Source organism: Bos javanicus, chromosome 3 (genome assembly GCF_032452875.1).
Source record: "Bos javanicus breed banteng chromosome 3, ARS-OSU_banteng_1.0, whole genome shotgun sequence".
Lineage (NCBI taxonomy): Eukaryota > Metazoa > Chordata > Mammalia > Artiodactyla > Bovidae > Bos > Bos javanicus.
The window spans coordinates 9,564,672-9,586,407 of record NC_083870.1 but is presented as its reverse complement, the minus strand read 5'-3'; the positions used below and the strand labels follow the sequence as shown (position 1 = coordinate 9,586,407).

General features: G+C 40.3%; 1 protein-coding gene across 8 annotated transcripts in view; it reads right to left on the bottom strand.

Annotated features, from left to right (window-relative positions):
- The window catches only part of DCAF8 (DDB1 and CUL4 associated factor 8), a 48,387-nt gene that overhangs the window by 6,343 nt on the left and 20,308 nt on the right, over window positions 1-21,736 (bottom strand). For all 8 annotated transcript variants that reach the window (XM_061401645.1, XM_061401637.1, XM_061401671.1 and 5 more), the window contains 9 exons: window positions 20,631-20,705; window positions 17,563-18,218; window positions 16,460-16,600; window positions 15,321-15,415; window positions 10,216-10,326; window positions 3,100-3,172; window positions 2,544-2,601; window positions 1,925-2,032; window positions 428-558 (listed from right to left, as the gene is read on the bottom strand). In XM_061401645.1, coding sequence (XP_061257629.1) covers window positions 428-558; window positions 1,925-2,032; window positions 2,544-2,601; window positions 3,100-3,172; window positions 10,216-10,326; window positions 15,321-15,415; window positions 16,460-16,600; window positions 17,563-18,218; window positions 20,631-20,679 — 1,422 coding nt within the window. In that variant the 5' untranslated portion in view covers window positions 20,680-20,705. The remainder of the gene's footprint in view (window positions 1-427; window positions 559-1,924; window positions 2,033-2,543; window positions 2,602-3,099; window positions 3,173-10,215; window positions 10,327-15,320; window positions 15,416-16,459; window positions 16,601-17,562; window positions 18,219-20,630; window positions 20,706-21,736) is intronic.

The following is a 21,736-nucleotide window of genomic DNA, read 5'->3' as shown; positions in this document are numbered from 1 at the left end:
CCTAGCTTGTATCTGCTAATCCAGGATGTCATCAAGATTACTACTAAGCTACTTACTACACTGTGTAGGATGGTGTGCCTTAACTCTACTGCTTTTGTTCTGGGAAAAGTCTACACCTAAAGATATCTCAGTCAGGCCAGAGATTCTTCCCTAAAATCCCTCTCTCTTCTTAATAAACCATGCTGTAGAGTTACAGAAGACAGGAAAAGGAAAATAATTTCATTAAAACCTCAGCATCCCCATTTCATTAAAACCTCAGCATCCCCATCCCATAGTATAAAAAGACTGTACTGTCTTTTTATTTAGCTGGCTAGACCTCTAAGACATGGTATTATGTTGTCAAAGTAAGAATTCAGCGGCCCTGCTAAAACCTACCTTAATGACTGGAGAGAGTGGGGAGTCAGCCAGCCCAGCAAACCATACTCACCACGCCTCCCTTGTCCCCCTCCATGAACTGAATGATCTGGCAGGATGATTTCTCCCAGAGGAAGATGTGCCCACAGTCACTACCGCTCACCACAAACTCACTCTTGGGGCCATAGAAATTGACGCCTTTTACTGTAATGATAAATGAGGGAATAAACCGCATGAGAGCTGGCATCAAGCCTAAATATTTACCTCACAGGAAATTTATTCACAAATCTAAACCAGCTAAGAGCCAAGAATTTCTTTCACTTTCACAAAACAAATTGAGGGATTATGCATGTAAAATAGATAGAATAAGAATCATCATACCAAGTCCCAGAGATGACTTATAGTCTCCCAAAGAGGTCCATGGAGCTGAGCAGTGTACAGTCCTCAGCAACAGCCGCTATGGAGCAGCCACCAGCCTTACTGATGCCTCACCTGTCCCAGCCTGAATGGCCCCAGACTGCCCACTCTAAAGCAGCACTGTCCTATGCCCTACAATTATCCTTGGTATCTGTGATTCACTGGTACCCTGTCTGTGCTTCCTGGGTCATTAGATGACCTAAGGCAGGTGGAAGTTTATGCTACAAAATGGCCTAAAGCACCTGAGGTGGGCTTGCTACCAAGACTGAACAATAGGACTCCACCCTCTGAAATTAATAAGAGAATCCAGGAGTCCCAACTGCTATGTCTAGTACCATATCCATCATAAAACTGGAACACTTCCTTCTGTATGCCCATGGACCGAGGTTAAATATAGCATTTCCCCTCTCTTCTCACAGTTCAAGAGAAAAAGGAAAACTAACTGCTCTCTCCCAGTCAACACTGTAACAGACATCTGTTATGAGCACTAATAACAACCAAGAGCAGTGATTTCAACTTGTCTATACAAGAATCAAACAGGTAGCTTTTTAAAACTCCTAATCAAGTTGTACCCTATACCAATTAAGTCAGAATGGATGGGTATGCGAGCCGGCTTCAGGTGACTTCATCGTATAGCAAAGTTTGGGAACCACAGACAGAACAAAAAAGGCCAATCATCACTGCAAACCTGGGTGAGGTGCTATCGCCATTCCTGCTCTTCTATCTCATTCAAAAGAATTATTTCTTCCTCTTCCTTAAAAGTACAAGCTCACCCCCCTATTTTAGGCAATTAGTCTTAGTACCACTAACTAAGGAGGGCTCTCCCAAACTCCCTAGTAAGTCTTTTAATCCTGAAGTTACCTGAAATCATAAGTTTTCATATATATATACATATATATATATTTTATATAGTCAGTCTAGTTTCCTTACACCCAGACCAAGTCTAACATCACTGTCATGGTGAGAAATGCTCCCGACCCCTCTCTCCTCTAGCACAGGAGGGCTGATGAAAACTCCAGCCCACTTAGGCCTGTCCCTTGGTGATGGGTAGCCTTCTCCTTTAGGTAATTCTTATTTGCACAACCTAAATGAGATACTGTGGTTCTTCAAATCAACAGGCTTGGGGTACAGAAACCTAGAAAGACAGCCTCACCTGTGGCATTATTTCTGTGGCCCTTATATCTCTTAATATACTGGGCCCCATCACTGTGAGAGGAGTTGAAGAGGTAAATGTCTTCATCATTGTAACTGGCCAGGAGCTCTGCCAAGAACAAGCACACAGCAGTGAAGGCAAAGGCTGAAAAAAGCTAGGACTAGGAGTTGGGGGTTGGGGTGGGGCTTCTTGCCAGTAGTGCCCCCTCCTAACACCCAGGTATAGCGCCCATCTTACTCAGTTGGAACAGCAAGCAATTCAGGTGTCTAGGGTAGACTAGGAACACGCTGCCAACTCAGGGGTAGCAGAATGCTCAGGAAGATCATACCCATTAATTCAGGAATGAGTCAAAGGCGTAAGAACCTGCTCAAGCAAGCAGCCTGGCCTTCAGGACAGGCCCTGCCAAGTATCAGCTGTGGCATTCTGCGAGTGCCTGGCATCTCCAAGGGTCATCTGCTGCATCCTCCCACTGTGTGCTCACCGTCAGCGACTACTCCCCACGGCTCCACTTGGAGCTACAGCACAGTGGTGAGCACAGGAGGGCACATGCCTCGCTGGCTCAGCAGCTCCCTAGACAGAGGGGGCATGCCAGCCTAGGAGCTGGGCCCTGCTCACGTACCTGTGCCGTCGTGGCTGTACACAAGACAGGTGATGTTTGCTTTGGACTCACTGTTCACCTGCAATAAGGAGCAGATACTGACTGATGCCCCACCCCCCCATTTATTACACCACCTTCAGGAAATAGGTTTTCCTTCAAACTCCCCTATATCTTCTCCCAGAGTCTGAGAGAGAGAGAGACAGAGAGAGGCAGAGAGACAGATAGACAGATAGACAGGAGTACAACTGATGAAACTTGACCAAATTAGGGGGAGAGGGCTTTCTACTGGTTGTCTTCTGTGTGCTAGCCATTTCATATGCACATTATCTTGTTAGGCTTTACCACTGTGGTACAAGGCAGTTATCTGTATCTCTTTTTGTTGGTAGGAATATTGACGCTAAAGGAGGTAGGGTGACTGCCCAAGATCACAAAACTGCTAAATGGTAGAGCCAGGATTCAAATCCAGGTGTCTTTTGACTCCAAAGTCCAAGCTCTTCCCACTATGTCAACAAGTCTGGTGGCAGGCTTGGGGTTGAGTCAGGGAAGCCTGGAGCCACTGGCCCTTCATGAATCTTACCAGGTGATGAGGGCAGAATTTCTTGAGTACTCCATTGTTTTCATTCTCATCAATCTTCCTCTGGTCATAAATCCTACAGAAGAAGCAATGAAAATGTCAAAACTTACAAACAACCCTTGAAGAACCGAAGTTCAATGCAATGACTAGAACAGCAGTCAGCTGGATGTCAGAACAGATAAAAGACATTCCCCAATTCAGCTTCTGGCTTAGGCTTTTCCTCAAAAATCTTCTCCTACCCCTCTTTCAAACAAAACTCTTTTATCCAGGTACTTTTCATTTCAAGTAGTAATCCTAAATTACATTATTTTGAAGTGGCTTATCTCTTCTCTCAGCGTTTATATCACTTACGATTTATCTGCCCTGAAATAACATTATAGATCCTTTTCTATGTATGCTGCTTCCCCAATACGGTTTATTACTCATGGGCAGAGACCATGCTTTTTGTAAGTCAGGGAGTCCTCAATCCCAATCCCTCCCTGAAATTTTATTTGGCTACTTTTCCCCCTAGTTCTCCCCACAACTATTACAAGCTACCACCTATATCTCAAGACTCCCTCTATTCTTCCATCTTTCCCATCAAGCACCAAACTACCTTCACCTTCCCTCATCTTTCCAATCCAAACTTTAATCATCTGTGCAACCATTTATGACACATAGATTAGGTGCCAAGTATTATACCAAGTGCTAGAAATACAGTGAGGAGCAGGCCAGATCTAGTCACTGTCCTTGCACATCAGTGTCCCCCAATCTCCAGCGTCTCATCCCTCCAAGGGCCCTGTTTAAATCCTTCCACTGACCTTTCCTACTCTTGCTTTTTCTGTCCCCCCACCTCCCCACCACGCCATCAGTTAAATTATGGAAAAGAGCAATCTGCTTTTAACATTTTCATTCCCTCACCCCCTATTCATTTCTCAATCCATTCTAATCTAGCTTTGGCTTTCAATTCACTACTGAAACTTCTCTGGCTAAAGTCATCAGTAACCTAAGCACCAATGCCAACAAGATACTTTTTTATGTCTTTCTCTCTTCTTGACATTATTCATTATTCCTTCCCTGAAATACTTTCCTTCCTTGATATCCAACCACAAGCACATGGGCTTGTGCTTCTTTGTTTATCCCTTAAATGCTGATGTTGTTCAAAGGTCCAGTCTTAAGTTCTCCTCTGACTCTATATAAGGAAATTTTAAAATCTAGAGTTCAAGTATATGTGAATGCCCAGAAACTGTGCTTACATGTATTTTTCCAAGGAGACGGGATCATAGTTCTCGTACTCTCAGAGGCCAGAGACTCAAAAGGGAGGAAGAATTCTGCACTATACTTTTTTCTGGTGATCAAATTCCATTACCAACATTTTAACTACCACCTATATGTAGATACATGTCTCTTAGATCTGTGTCTCCAGCCCACACTTGTTCTGAGTGATCTCTACATTTATAGCCACATGCCAAATGAATGTTGTAATGGAATGCCCAAAACAAAATCATTCTCCTTAAGATCATTCAAGATCTACCCTTTCCCCCAAATCTTTGTTAATGGCACCATCCTAAATTCAGGTGGCCAAACCAAAAATCAGGTCCTTTCTTCTCCTATATTTCTTTCCTGTCAACAATTTGACTTCCTGGGTATATTTCTTCACTATATCTGCTTTCTCCACTCTTATTCATTCTTTGCCTACATTATTTGTAGTAACCTTCTGATTTCCTTGCTCATACTGTCACCAGAATTACATCTAACATGAAAAATTTAATGTAAATTCCATAATTAAATCTCTTCAGTGATTTTGTACTTTCTAGCAAATAAGGTTCAGACTACTCAATATGGCTGTCTACCACTCCCAAAGATCCTATACATTACACACACACAGCTATGCTTTCTTAAATATACCATGTCTCATCTTGTTATCCTAATACAATTGTTCCCTTTACCTGAAATATTTCCCATTTGTCTTTAATTTTCTTTTGTGAGAAAGAACAGCATAGTTAATGGTTTCCACCATATTGAAGGAATCTGAACTGAGTTCAGATACTATGCTACTTACTAGATGAGTAATATTGGGTAAGTTACTTAATATTTTTAATCCTTATATATCTGTTTCTTCAGAATTCTCCTTGAAGGCAGAAACTATACCTAGTCCACTGTGTATCTAGCACACAGCAAATGCTCAGTAAATGCTAGGTGAATAAACAAATGAATCAATGTATGTTTGTATTCTCCACAGTTCATTAACAAATATCCTGCATAAACAGACTATCTGGGAAATGTTTTTTAAATGAACCAATAAAAAAAGAAAACAAATAGGAGACTGCTATACTATCAATTACTACTCTTCAGCAAATATAGCTGCTAACAATCAGATTTGTTTCCCTCTAAGTCTAAATCAACAGCTTTCAAGTATCACTAGGTCATCATTATGTTCCCAAGTCATCAAATTAGTAAAAAAAAATTTTAATTAAGTATTTAATATTCTGGTGTATGGAACATTCTGTGTTCCTCAATATCTAAAGCTCTTTGCCCTTCTTTTATCTTTCTCTTTCTTCTGTAAGTATTTATTTAGAACCTACTATATTCTAGATATGATGCTTGAGACTGCTGCTGCTGCTGCTGCTGCTTAGTCGCTTCAGTTGTGTCTGACTCTGTGTGACCCCATAGATGGCAGCCCACCAGGCTCCCCCATCCCTGGAATTCTCCAGGCAAGAACACTGGAGTGCGTTGCCATTTCCTTCTCCAATGCATGAAAGTGAAAAGTGAAAGTGAAGTTGCTCAGTCATGTCGGACTCTCAGCGACCCCATGGACTGCAACCTACCAGGCTCCTCCATCCATAGGACTTTCCTTGCTTGAGACTAGGGGTTGGCAAATTTTTTTCTTAAACGGCAAGGCAGTAATTATTTTAAGCTGGCAGGGCCATCCAGTCTCTGTCACAGTAACAAATGACTATGGCTATGTTCTAATAAAACTTTATTTACAAAAACAGTGTAGACTGCTAACTCCTGTGCAAGAAAGTGGTGATACAAAAATACAAAAAATTCTCTTATTATCTGAGCATAGGACAGAAGCTTGTCATTCAAAAAAATTTTTTTTGATTTATAATACTTTATTAAGCAGTTTTAGGTATATAACAAAACAGAGAGCTGTATAGATGTTTTCCACACACTCCCTGCCCTCACACATGTACAGCCTCTCCCATTATCTAAATCACTCACCAAAATGGTAGTTTTTTAAAAACCTACACTGACATACCACAATCACTCAAAATCTACAGAGTTTACTCTGCATTCTACAGGTTTGGGTAAATGTATAATGACATATATCCATCATTAACATCACAGAGTATTTCCACTGCTATAAAGAATCCACTGCCTATTCCTCTCTCTTGCCCCACCCCACCCCTGGCTATCACTGATCCTATTTCCACACTTTTGCCTTTTCCAGAATGTCATACTGTTGGAACATATAGTATGAAGTCCTTACATACTGGATTTTTTTCCCACTCAGTAATATGCATTAAGATTCCTCCATGGCTTTTCATGACATGATAGCTCATTTCTTTCTAGTGGTGAATAATGTTCCATTGTCTAGATATACCACCATTTCACATACTGAAGAACATGTTGGTTGCTTCCAAAGTTTGGCAATTATGAACAAGGCTATAGACATCCACGTATAGGTTTCTGTATAGACATATGTTTTCAACTTGTTTAAGTAAATACCAAGGAGCTTAACTGCTGGATCACAGGGTGCCAGTTCTGGAGACACTGTCAAACTGTCTTCCAAAAGCAGCTGTTATTATTTTGCACTGTATGCATTTTCCTGATGGTCATCTTTCCATTCAGTTATCTGAATATCTTAAGTGAGGTGTCTGTTAAGGTCTTTAGCTCGTTTTTGATTGGGTTTTTTTTTTTTTTTGCTATTGAGATTTAAGAGTTATTTGTGTATTTTGAATAACAGTCCTTCATCAGATGTGCCTTTTGCAAGTATCTTCTTAGTCTGTGGCTTATCTTCTAATTCTCTTGAAAGATACTGTCACAGAGCAGAAGTTTTTAATTTTAATGAAATCTAACCTATCAATTTTTTCTTTCATGGATGTCTTTATAATGCAAGGTCTTCTAGGTTTTCTCCTATGTTATCTTCTAGGAGTTTCATAGCTTTGGGTTTTACTTTCAGACTATGTCTAGATTCAGTTTTTACATGTCGATGTCCAGTTATTTCAGCACCATATACTGCAGAGACTATCGTTTCTCCATTTTTTGCCTTTGCATCTTTGTCAAAGATAGCTCAACTATATTTACGGGGGTCTACTTCTGGGCTCTCTATTCTGTCCCTTTGATCTATTTGTCTCTTTCACCAATATAATGCTGTCTGAATTACTGTAGCTTTATAGTAAGTCTTGAAGTTGGGTAGTATCAGGCCTCCAACTTTGTCCTTCTCCCTCAATATGGTGTTGATCTTTAGTCTCACCTCACAAACTTTAGGATCAGTTTGTTGATATACATAAAGTATCTTGCTGGAATTTTGCCTGGAACTGCACTGAATCAACAACTCAAGTTGAGAAGAACTGACATCTCCACATTATTGAGTCTTCCTGTGCCCCTGACATTTTAAATCAAATGAAGAATAGCGCCGGCACTGTCTCAACACTCTCACTGCATGTCTCTGCACAGGCCTCCAGGCCCTCACTGACTTTAAGCGCCTCTCTTCCCTCCTCACCTCCTCTTCCTGCCATGCGCCTTTAACCTAGTGTTCTCTCAGTGTCACTGATAACAACCAACAGGGAAGCAAAGGACTATTTACTGACTCTGTTTTATAAATCTGGGCCTATTCCAAATCCTTTAGCAATAAATTTACATGTCAACCAATCACACTGCCAAATCTATCACCACACGATTCATTTATCTGATATAGTCTCCCTTCCTTCACTCCTGTAAATTCTTACACCAACCCAAGCAGGATTTAGTAGCAGAGACTCAAATTGCTATCACGCTTCACCTGCCTACCTTTTTTCTTTCTCCCTACCCATCCCCGCTTTTTGATCATATTCCAAAAAGCATGGCTCTCTAAGGTTTCCCTTAAATGCTCCTTCACAATCCTAAACTAAAATTCAGTATTTACGATGCAAAAGCCTTGAGGATAAATAAGCGATTCCTCTGTACTCCCTTAGAGGTTTTCCTTCAGGCTAGTGAAAGTTAATAGTGCTATGATATAAAATATTCAGCAAAAATATTTTCAGATTCATACTGTAAGGTGAGCCTAAAGTTTCGTCAAAGAAACAATCAGAAAGGAGGAATTCCAATATACTCAATGAATGAAGAGGTGCCAGAGAAATTGAGGATGATGAGAGACGAGCTAGGGTGTTGGAAGGGCCGTCTGCTCATAGGCAATCAGTTGAGTTCAGTCACTCAGTCGTGTCTGACTCATTGCAACCCCATGGACAGCAGCTCGCCAGGCTTCCCTGTCCATCACCAACTGTGCTTCAAAATCGACATGTGCTTCTGTCACGTAAACAGCCTATGACATGCTGAGAATTTGGCACGCAAAAAGGGATAAAGAACACTGAGGCTGATAAGAGTCAGAAGATCTGAGTATTTCTCCTTGTATCGAAACACTGAAACAAATTTCCAGCCCCATTCTAACCCTCAGAAAGTATCAGCTTTGGATAAAGGCATTATCAATTGCAGTTATCAATACAGACAATGCCTCCATTTTCCTCCAAACATCAAGGTCCTTGTGGTTGAATTATCTGAATTCACAGACTTTTCAATGAATCCAGAGCTCAAGCAGGAAATACAAATTAGAAATTTCAGTAAATGCTTTTTTTGGAGGAAGCAGCACTTGAAAGTTTCAACAACTAAACCCTTTTTTGGATCAACAGCTTCTTACCTTTAAAAAAAAAAAAAACTACTGCTATACATTTGCTATTGGTCAATAGAGGAAAGGAACTTACAAGGCAATGAAAACAGGGGAAGAAGAGAGTAACAAAGTTTCCCACTTCTCTTGTAGGGCTCTCAGGGATTTCTAAAAATTTAGTCCATCCCTGTGATTCTTAATAAAATTAATTATAGAATACACTTATAAAAATGGAGAAGGCAATGGTACCCCACTCCAGTACTCTTGCCTGGACAGAGTATCCCATGGACAGAGGAGCCTGGTAGGCTGCAGTCCATGGGGTCGCAAAGAGTAGGACACAACTGAGCAACTTCACTTTCAGTTTTCACTTTCATGCATTGGAGAAGGAAATGGCAACCCACTCCAGTGTTCTTGCCTGGAGAATCCCAGGGACGGCGGAGCTTGGTGGGCTGCCGTCTATGGGGTCGCACAGAGTCGGACATGACTGAAGTGACTTAGCAGCAGCAGCAGTTATAAAAAATACCCTCTCATTTAAAAAGGAAGATCATGTATTTCACCACTATCAGAAAAACATAAAGTCATTCATTTTTCTATAAATCTCTTTCCTCCCTTTCAAACTGACGATCCCTCGGCAACTAAAAAAATATACTTGAGACAGACCAACTGGGTAGGGATGGGATATAACTGTGACAAAGGGTCAAGGAAACTAACTGCAGTCACATGTAGTCATGGACTGAATCCATAAGCTCTGTTTCCCCTAGGATATGCCTCAATAGACAATGTTATAAGAAATGTTCAAAACAAAAATATCACTAAGGATAAAGAAAAGTGGTTCAGGATACTAGGAGCCAAAAACTCTAAGTTCACAATGAGAATTTCCAAGTCAAATAAATCATTTCTGAATCTGAAACCAGTATTCAAGATTTCTAGTGCATGTTAACTTACATATGAAAAATGGTGGAAAGTATTTACTAACTAGAGCACTTGCTAGTAAACCTGGGTTTACGCTAACTACTAGGTGGAGACCTCAGTCAATTCATCAAACTTCCTTAAACCTGATAATATCCTCAACATGTCAAGCCATCCCTCAGGGAATGTTAATTACGGAACAGAATACATCACAGAAGTTTAAACTCTTTGGAAGATGGCAAAAAATGAAAGATGGTGGTTTATGGATTTCTAGGCAATTCATACCTTTCCAAAAGGGACAGCTGGTAGGACACAATGCATCACAATCTCAAACTCTCAAAGAAGCAAAACAGCCACAGACTCACCTTACAAACTGGTCTCGTCCACCCACTGCAAACTGGTGGGTGTTGGCAGGATTCACATAGATTGTATACAGCCCCACCTTCTTCTCCTTTTCTTTTGTCACCACCAGTTTCCTTCAAGAGTAGAAAAGTACAAACGTTATATTCTCCCAAAGATTCAGACAGTCATGGCAAGGGAAAACAGAGTAATGCAGACACAGCTAATAAGAAACCAAACAGATTTTCATTTGGAAAGAAAGAAAAAAGTGGTTTTGTTTGTACATTGCAACAAGAAAAGAAAAATATAACCCACTGCCATATATATTTACTAAGTGCTACTTTGGAAATGGAATAAAACATGTAGTACTTTTATGGTGTTCCTCAAGAAGTATAAAATTAAAGGTATATGAAAGTATCACTTCCCAGAGTCTCAGCCTGAGTCCAATATGATGATAACCAACCATTAAAGAGACAATACCCACATTTTCCCACCTTTTACTTACAAATATATCTTTCCAATCATCTGGGAGCAGGGAGTGAGAGGAGGATGAATCATAGGAACAGTGGACAGAAAAGACTTTAAGGTCAAAATCTACCTCCCAGATTTCAGAAAAGCATCACTTAAAACACAGTTTTAAAATGCACAAAGAAAAACGGCAATCAACAGTTAATCCAAAGGGAAACAATATTAGTGTTCCCTTATTTGAAGAAAACTAGGAGAGGAGATTCTTATGAGGACGGCTATTTATAAGGCTGAAAATAATTTCTGAATTATTCTTCTGGTTGTACTACAAAAACAGGTGATTCTGAAGAGGGCATGGGACCCCAAGGAAACCTTATAAAATTTCCATAATTTGTCCCACCTTAAGGGTGGCCCTATTACTACTCTTTCTAGATTGAAGTGTCCAACCTATGAAATATGACATCATAAGGATTAGTAAATTTATAGAAGACAGGAAAGGAAGGGTTGGACTTGGTTTTTTTTTTAGTGCCAAATAATATCTATTATCTGGGTCTACCATGGTTTATCCATTCACCTACTGAAGTACATCTTGGCTGCTTCCAAGTTTTGGCAATTATGAAGAAGAGTTTTCATTTTTAATTCTAAGCTTTTGTTCATTTCTGGTGCTTAGAGAAAGAACTATAATTATGACAAGTTTCTTTGTAAATGTTAGCATCCTCTCTACATGGTCAAAGTCACTCCAACCTAAACTGTTCTAGGCAAAGAGAAGAAATTTTATTAATATTTAATTTTAAAATCTCTGTAGTTTTCCATTAAAAGAATAGTGTATAGAGGTCATTAAAAATAAATGTTATTAGGGAAAATATAAATACACATGTACCCAACCCTCAAAAACACAAGGCAGAAAACAAATCAAAAAAGAGTTTCAGGAACAAAATTAGCAATGGAGAAGAGGCAGCTCTGAGTTTTAGATAAGGAAGAGGAAGAGGAGTAGATGCTGCTCTTTTCCAGAGTACTGTCTCATTTCCTAAGCAATCTGGATTTTTTCAGAGGGAGAGGGTTTCAGACAAACATAAAGTTTACCATGCAGAAGCCAAATGAGGAAATCGAGGTGAAAGATTATGAAGTTATTATGACAGCTCCACTGTCATCTAATCCTGACAAAGAACTCAATCTTTCCATGCCTCCATATATTCACCTAAAACAAACAATTCTCTCTCCCAATATGTAAAAACATGGAGTACCTTGAGCTCTCCATGGAAAATGCAGAGGTATAAATACGATTAATAATGGTAGCAGGGGAAAAAAAGGTTTGACACCAGAGCAAGGCAACAAAATCATATGAAACAAATTTACCAAATTTTGCCTTAAAACTTGCAGTTTTAATGAGCAGGTATGCTCTAAGAAAAAGGGAAATTATGGATCAAACCACAGGATTCTTTTGAAGACTATCTCAAACCAGCTTTCACTGGCTAAAGGAATATCCCCCCTACAGCTCTAAATCTCTTTTCCTATGACATTAGCCAATTTCACCAGCTTCCAGAGAGTCAGCTATTATGGATACAAAAAGGAAATATTCCCCTATGTCAATCTCATACAAAAATGCCTAGCATATAAGCGGATGTTAAGGCACCAGCTTAAGATATTCTAGCCATGACCTTCACATTCAGTCCTCCAACCTCATTCCAGCCTTTCACTAATTCAACCCCTAAAGCAAAAACTTCTTGAAGACCCACTGTATCTTATTTTCCCAGCTCAGAATCCGGACCCCCTCCTACTATAAGTTCCTCTTACGTTCCCCCGTTTAATTTCTATCCCATCTATTACTGCTCGCATCTAGATTTACTGGTCAACTCTCAGTCAGATTTTCTGCCTACAACATTTCATCACACATTCCATTATCTGCCAAAGTCATGTGCTCTGCCCATTACTTGAACCAGATTCCCAATTTCTTGTGGGTTAGTAGTAGTTTTCCTCTGAATCTGATTCAGAGGATCTCATTCTGCTTCACAACTCTCTACCAGAGCAGACCAAACAAACTCCTATCATGTTTTCCATCTTTGCCCTTCCCACTCCTCTCTGGAAAACTTGCTAATGTTTCATTATTATCACAGAACCACAGAACTTTAGAATTGAAAATAACAAACATCATTCAGTTTAAGAGGTTAAATGATTTCTCAAAGGCAGATAACTACATGCTAGGACTGAAGGTAGCACCTTTATCACCCAGGCCTGTTCCCTTTCCAGAAGTCCGTTCGTTCTCTCTCAACCTTCACCCTCTTGAAGTTTTACATAAATAACCAACATATCCTTTCCACAAGCTGAAAACACTTCCATCCTTTAACCAGTTATTTTAAATTCTTCCACTTTGTAGACAACTTTTTCTATACTAATCTCTCTAAAAGTCTGATAATAATCAGCTGTTTATATCACCTAATTAACATATATTTTACTTGTATGCTTTGTAAAAATCAGTAATACCCCTTACTCAATATTGGTATTCACTTATAAGAGTTAAGATAATTTTTAAGGGGGGAAAAGATCTGTACAGTTGAATACTCTGTGGTCCCATAGTAGACTTCCAGTATTCCATATTAAATATATGAAAGTGAAAGTGAAGTTGCTCAGTCGTATCCGACTCTGTGACCCCATGGACTGTAGCCTATCAGGCTCCTCCGTCCATGGGATTTTCCAGGCAAGAGTGCTGGAGTAGATTGCCATTTCCTTCTCCAGGGGATCTTCCTAATCCAGGAATCGAACCCGGGTCTCCCGCCTTGCAGGCAGACGCTTTACCTTCTGAGGCACCAGGGAAACCTGCGTGTATGTTATGTTCTTGCAATTTGCCTTTTTCACATTATAATGCATTTTGGAGATATTTCTACGTCAGACCAAAAAGGCCTACCTCATTTTTAACCATGACATATATATCATAACATTGGTGTACCACAGTTTGTTTAATGATGACCTAGTTGATAGATTATCTAGATTATTTACTGTATTGTTTTAAAAATTATATATATAATTTTTAAAACAAACAATATATATAATTTTTAAAAAACAATATATAATTTTTAAAAAACAAAAACATATAATTTTTAAAAAACAAACAATATATATAATTTTTTAAAATGAATAATACAGTAAATAGATAATCTATCAACTAGGTCATCATTAAACAAACTGTGGTACACCAATGTTATGATATATATGTCATGGTTAAAAATGAGGTAGGCCTTTTTGGTCTGACGTAGAAATATCTCCAAAATGCATTATAATGTGAAAAAGGCAAATTGCAAGAACATAACATACACGCAAGTTTATATACACATACAATTATCCCACACTGGAGGGAAAAGCATATATGTATATAGTAAAGATACGTAAATGTACATAAAAAGGACTGAAAAGGCACTCAAAATTTTTAACAATAGTTATCAACAGCTAGAAAAGTGGGAGGCAGGGGAGGTATACATGAGGCAGCATTTACATTTTGTCCATGTGCTTCATTACTGCATCCACACATGTTTTCTTACAAGCGCAATAAAAATGAAAAAAGTAAACTAATTAGCAGCTACAATTTAACCAGGTATAACCACGGGGCCAGGCTTCCCTGGTGGCTCAGTGGTAAAGAATTCACCGGACAGTGCGGAGACACAGGTTTGACCCCTGAGCCAGGAAGAGCCCACATGCCACAGAGCAACTAAGCCCGCGCGCCACAACTATTGAGCCTGTGCTCTAGGGCCCAGGAACCTAACTACCGGGCCCTCGGACACAACTACCGAAGCCACGTGCCGCAGAGCCCGCGGTCCACAGCAAGAAAAGCTACCACAAACAGAAGCCTGCATGCGCAACCAGAGGGTAGCCCCCGCTCACTGCACCTAGAGAAAAACCAGCGCAGCAACGACGACACAGTGCAGTCAAAAAAGAAAAAAAGCCACCACACTGCCACACACTACGCTGAGGTATCAAACACATTTATCAGTAATCCTCACAGAAACCAGAGAGAGAGAGAATGAGACTGACTGACTATATCCACAGCGAGGCTGAAGAACCTGAAGTTCAGAAAGGTTACATGGGTCACTACTAGTAATGCCCAAATTAATATCTGACCTAGGTCTGCCTGGATACAAACAAGACGCTATGCTCTTTCTATGGTATCACACAGCTAAAAGCAGATATAATTTACCCATTAGTCTCAGATTCATGTAAAAATGAGCTATGATACGATGAGTTCTACTACAACTACCAATATTTTTAAGAATCACCATTTAATTTTTATGTTTCTATACATAACTGAAGTGAAAATTACACATGAGCATACCTCTAAGCTGCCAGTAATGTGCTTCTTGTGGGGAAACTCAGCGGCACCCAAATGAACTAGAAGATCATCCAGTTATTACAGCCCACAATATAATAAGATAACTGAACTCCGCTTTAGAAATGAAGCTAAGCTGAATAGTACTTTATTGCTGAGAAACAGATAAACAACAAAGTAAGGAATTTCCCTAAACTAATCCATTTCTTATTATAAACACAAAGGAACTATTCTTTGTGTTTAGTTGAGAATTATCCAGGACATGTGTAATATCTTTAAAACCTAGGACATCTGCAATACTTTCAAGGTCAAGAAATTCAAATTCTGTAAAAATACTATTGCTATACTTACGAAGCTGGTCGGTCTTGTCTGAGGTCAATGGTGAAGACAACTGCATCTTCACCGGCAGACAGGAACGTACAGGGAGAATCTGGTTCCAGGGCTAGCTAAAGGAGAAAAAAGAGAAAGGATAAGGTTTCTAAAAGATTAAAACTAAAGGTTGTCTAGTTCATTCCTTTATATTTATGAAGGGCTGCATTTACCATGTCTCAGCAAGACAAATACCTAGCTTTTTTTGTTGTAAAATCTCAGGAAAGAAGGTAATTTAATAAGCCCACTGTCTCTTGTGTGTGAATTACTTACAGCTTGTTTATTCTATACAAGTCAAAAGCACAGGTGATTTGCTACTTTAAGTCTCCAGGGGATTTGAACAGTGACACCAAAGGAAAACATTGCCATTAGGGCTCATTCTCAAATCAATTCCACACCCTCAGGTGGGGAGAGAAATGGCACCCAAGTTTCATTCTCTAGAGCTTAGTCCTAAAAGTTAGTTGTCTAACTAGTAGTCTTAAGAATCAAAGAAATAGGTAATTTTCACATTTCTTGAGTCATCTGGGCAAGAAAAGCTATATATTTTATATATATTCAGGTCCACCTGTATATTTGTGCAGGGTTTATAAAAAGAGAGGATGATCTTTTCATGGCATGGAAGAAAACAGTGCCTACTCTGAGACTAGGCAGTTCTTGGCTCCTCACTGCCTGCCACCATGACTATTTGGCCTATATTCCCAGCTCTAAATAGGGCTTCCAGAAATAGTGCTGTTTATGCACTGAGTGTTGTGGACAGGAAAGTTGGAGCTCTCACATATGAGAAGCCAACAGCTAGCACCTTTGAACTGTTAAAATGTTCCAAATACAGTAAGGGCAAATTTTAAATGCTTGGGAGGCAAAGGGGGGCCTCGAGGATCTCCAAACCAACCATGGCTCAGCTTAGGAGTTAAGGATAATCAGGTGAATGCTGCATGTGCAAGATTCTGAGAAGTTCTGGGAGACTGCTTTTTCTCCAATCTTATCTACAAGTCTTAGGACTGAAAGAAGTGACGCAGGTATCCATAACAAAGGGGACACAGTGGACAGAAATACTGGAGGGCCTTGGCTGAGATCCACGGAAGAGCTAAAATGTACAACCTTTGGGACAAGGGCTTACTTACCTTGTGGGATGCTCCCTTGTGCTGGGCCACACGCTTTGTGTTCTTGCAGCACTGTGTAGCAGACAGCTCTGCTACCCGAACCTGTCCATCACGGGCACACATGGCCAGGGTGGAATCACCACTGTTAGGAAGGAACTTGGCCTGGATGTTAATTAAAAAAACAGGACAAGAGAAATTGAAGGAGTGAATCCGAGAGGTAAAAACATGATGACAATCCCAAATCATCCCCTTTTGCTATACAACAGCTGGAAACTTAGACCTCCTGCTCTCGTACAGCTGGCTCAAGTTCAATTTCTTCCGAGGGTTAAAGGAGAAGAGAAAGAATTTCTAATATGAGAGCATTTCTGTTGATTCTGGAAGGTTGAACTGGTTTAGGTTAAGTACTCAGGTGAACTAGGACTAACCCAGTAAGAAAGAAAGGTAAGGGAAAAACAGAGAAGAATCTTCCTTGATTCAAGAAGTCAACAAAAATTTGCTACAAAGATAAAGGAAACCAGAGGGGATACTGGGAAAGGAAAGAGAACATGCTTAGGGATAAAGGTCTAGTACTATATGATGGATGTGCTGCTAAGTAAAACTTCCAGAGAATAAAAATGCTAACTTTATCTATCAATGATTTATTAAGTACCAGGCACAGTTCTAACTGCTTAGCTTCTATTGTTATTTAATCTTCATAACCCTGTACGTTATCAGTCCTAAATTAAAGGCAAATAAACTGAAAGACAGAAGTTAAATAAACTTGCCCATAATCACACAGCTAGTTAAGGGTTTGGGCCAAGATTTAAACTCAGTAGTCTGGTTCAAGAGCCTCTTTCTGTTCTTATATTATATGCCTCCGAGCACAGCATTAGTGCCTTCCTGATGATTTCCAAACACCCTTCCTATATAACGAGGCTTCTAACAGTTTCTGTGCTCAAGGAAACAACAGATCACCATGAGTCTTTCAGTGTATTTAACTCTTCTAAGTCATTGTGGGAGCCAAGGTATGACCAACTCCTGATATCTAATTCCTACCACAACTCACTAGCACTCTTACTTCAGCAGCAGCTCAGGTCTAACTCATGCCTGATTTTCTCAATTGCCAATCTGTTCCCTTGCCTCACCTGGAAGACATTGCTCTTGTGGCCGCTCTCAAAGTCCAATACTGGCTGCCGCCGCACCCAGTCCCAAACCACCACTTTCAGGTCATCGCTGCCACTGGCCAGCCAGGTGCCGCGTTGGTTAAAGTGCAGAGTATTGACACAGCCAGTATGGCCTTCAAGCCCATGCTGCAGGCGGAAACGCTGCACAAAGACTCTTGCCCCACAAGCCTCATACACAAAGCGGGCACTTGAGCCCAGCTCCCGCTCCCGAAGGGCAGGAAGGGCTTGCCAGCGAGGTCGGGGCAGGGCTGATGTCTCTGAGGACACCCAGTCTTCCAGGGCCCGCTCATCGTCTGATGAGTCCTGGTCACGATTGGCCCGCTTGCGCTGCACACGACGACGAGGATGCTCCTCCTCCTCCTCCTCCTCCGAGCGGTCATGGACTTGGCTCTCGTCATTGACCGAGTAATGGCCGGTGTCCTCCATGCTGTCAGAGTCCTTGTCTTCACCTGAGCTCTCTGTATCTGTGCCTCGACTCTCTGTGCTGGTGCGGTTGGGGCCACCATCGTCCCCGGTCAAGCTCAAGCTCAGGTCTGAAGCCTCCACTTCAATGCCTGAGGATGTCTCCCTCCCCTCCTCAGCACCAGACATCTCCTCTGGACTGCTAGACAGGCTTCCTGCATGTTAGTAAGGAATGGGTAGGTGAGGGGGCAAAATAAGGAAATAAGATAGTGACCAGAAGGATTTCCTCTCCATAGTCTAAAAAAATCATCACATCATGAGACCCATAAACCAACACTGGTCAAAAATGTTTTCATTACAAATGCTTATAAAGAGTACCTTCTAAGAGGGAATCCCGAAAAGATTAAAGCCAGAGATACGCACAAAGAACTGCAAGACACACAAATGAGAACCGCAGGACAACCAAAGATTATATAAATTCTCAAGAAGCAAAGCACTGGCAGATTTTATTAAAGTATGCCTGAGCCTAACTACCTTAGGCTCTGTTTTGCTAGATGGGCATCCATTAGTTATAGCAATTAAACTGAATATAAGGAAAAAGAACAGCCATCCCCAGCATGAATTGGCTTGAAAAGAAAAGTTTATCACATTCTAGGTCTGCCATACTGGTAGTTATACAGTAACTGGGTCACTTTGAGCAATATAATTCCCAACAGTCAGATACTGAATTCTCCTATCTAACAGCCAAATTATATACCAGTGAACACTCAGGCAATGTTCTGGAGCCCACAGGGCTACAACTTTCAAACTAAGGTCAAGGTGTAAAGAAAGGAGGGGGCAAATGAGAATTTTAAACACTGCTTATGGCCTCCTTTCCTCAGATGACTACAAATTTTATCCTGCCAGAAGCACAGGCTATGAGGAAAGGCTGACCAGCTATGTGTGACCCTGGGATAGCTATTCAACCCCAGTACCACACTGATGGTCTAAGGGTTCAAAACGGGAGTGTCTTCTTGCTTAGTCATCTGGGTAAGAGCAGTGATTTCTGAAGCTCTTTGAAGCAATGACATATCTTCTCAATGAACTCTTAGACAAAGTCTATTACGGAAAACAGATAAACACATATGGTTTTGGTTCAAGTAGTGACGAAAGGTTGGAAGACTCATAAACATCTGTTTTCAAAAAGCACTTCAACTAGAGTACAGTGTGAAAACGGCTAGGAACTGGAAGGAGGAAAAGTGCAGCAATTCGCTTCTAGGAACTACATTTGCTGAGGCTCCTGTGTGCAGTGAGAAAGATAAATACATGTGGTTTTTGAAATGAAACTGCGTTTGAGATTGGGAGTGGTGACAAGGCATAAAATTTCACACCCATCACTTCTGGGGAGAAGAAAAAAAATAATACATCAAACTTCCTAGCACATGTTGTTAAAATTATGATTAACAAACAAAGATGACTTTGGGGGCCTCACCACTTTAAGATAAGGGCCAGAGCATATCACAAGCTCAGTTAGAGGCTAATAGTCAATGACCAGATACAGCTAAGAGTTGGCAATTTTTTTCTATAAAAGGCCCAACAATAAAAATTTTAGGCTTCACAGGCACAAGTACTCAACTCCATGTTGTAGCACAAAAGCAACCATAAATACTATGTAAATAAATGGGGCATGACTGAATTCCAATAAACTACAAAAATAGAAGTCTGCAGGCCATAATTTGCAATCCCTGATCTAGCTAATGGCCAAACTCCAATTCTGTATCTCAAACCCCTCTAGAATCCTGTGTCTTTCAACTAAGCCCAGTGAAAAATCTTAATCACTCTCCTTTACAGAAAATAAGTGAGCAGCAGTGTTAAGAAAAGAACAAAAGGGGTAGAAAAACAGCATGTTGCAAATCTCCCCTTCCCTTACTCAACACTTCACTGCTCTACCAATTACATCAACTAGAATTTAGCCTATAATCCTAACCCACAAGGTGCTAAGGAATACTGGACTCTGTACTGCCCAACTGTAACTATTCTGAAGGACTTTCTCTAGCTTCAAAGTTGGCTCCGAGTTGATGCACTGGTCAAATGACCCAGTGGTAGCTATATTCTATTAGAATATTGATATTCTGCCTTCAAATATGCCCTAGACCCAGTGATTTAATAGTTTTTCCTAAGAAAAGAAAAAGAAATGAAGAAAAAGGAAGAAAGAAAAAAAGCCCTAATCCCAGTTATTTATAACCATCTCTTATCTAATCTATTGAACTATGATCTACCATGGAAAGAGACCTCTCCTTATAACCGGGGAGGTCTTGCCTTCCCAACAACTACCTTGGTTCCACCACCAATTAGATCTTCTTTTCCTCCTTTATTAACAGCATCTCCTAGGTTTTGTCCACCCTTACAAACTTTCAGAATTCCAAACCACTTGACCTCTTAGAGGCACAACTCCATTACTGATCTTCTGAAAACAATCAAGATAAAAGTTGAAGAAACAAAAGTACCAGAAACAAAAAGGTGTTTCCTATGTACTTTCAACACTCAAAACAGCACAGGAAGAGTTCACTCCCTCCCTTAAAATCCAGGTCTCCATTCTCTTTTCAGTCGACAGCAAAAATAGCTTCACCTTCGTTCTGGTCCCTTACCATTAGCTAAGTCTGTTCTGCCATCTGTGCTGCTCCCTTTGCTGGACATCTTGAATGATATTTACTGTAGCCAGCCTGGATTGAGGAGAGGAAGAAAATGAAAAAATTAGGAAACAATCTGGGAAAGATGATAAAAGGCACCAGGAGATTTAGCGATGTACAGCCTTTGTCATTTCTATAAAAATGATTTTTTGGTGTGTGCTCAACAGGGCTTCTCAGTTGCTGAAAATTATGTCAGATAGTATCCCCCCATGTCTAAATTCCATAAAGGGACGTATCTTTGGCAGGCCAACTGCCATCTTTTTACCTTAACAAGTAACTGGCAGTGATTTTTCAGATGGGGAAGAGGAACTGAAATAAATCTTGGAACAGCAGGTCTATATCAAGTGACAGGTATTGCAAGCAAGCAGTCTTAATACAAAGAAAGTTAGCTTCAGCACTACCCTCTTAGGCAAAAATCTTGTTGTAAATATTCACCGTATGTATCCACAAAGTTTATAAAACATTTGTCTTCATAACATGAAGAGGAGGGTCAGAATGAGTATCCTTTTACATACAAAACAGCCGAGATAGAAGAGACTGAGCTTTTGGTATAACACCTTGAGCTTTATGGCTATTCAGATGCCTAGTTTCAAACTTACAGGCACAGATACAAACTAAGGATTATAAAAAACAGAGTCAAATTAGAACCCAGAAGCACCCTACCCCTAAAAAAGAACCTAAAAGTTTTTTCTTTCCCTTACGACTAGTCAGTCATCAAATGCAAAGCTGGAGAAGAAAAGAGCAACATTTCCATTAAAACCATCTCAGTCCATTTCATAAAATGGCAAACACTATTTCACCTAGTTCCACCAACTTTCACCAAATTTGTCTGTTTAGCAAGGCCCTAACTAGGAACTGGGGTACCTAACTTTATTCCTTTTATATTCCTTTAATACAGTCATTATTTTTTCAGGGCCTCACTCCCACCTCAAGCAAATTCCAAAGAGCAAAGAATATTATTCAGACCAGAATTCTGTAAAGCCCTTTCAGTGCCCTGGACAAAAGGCACTGGTAAAAGACAAAGTATGATTATGATTCCAGTCCTTGTACCCAGGCACACTGGC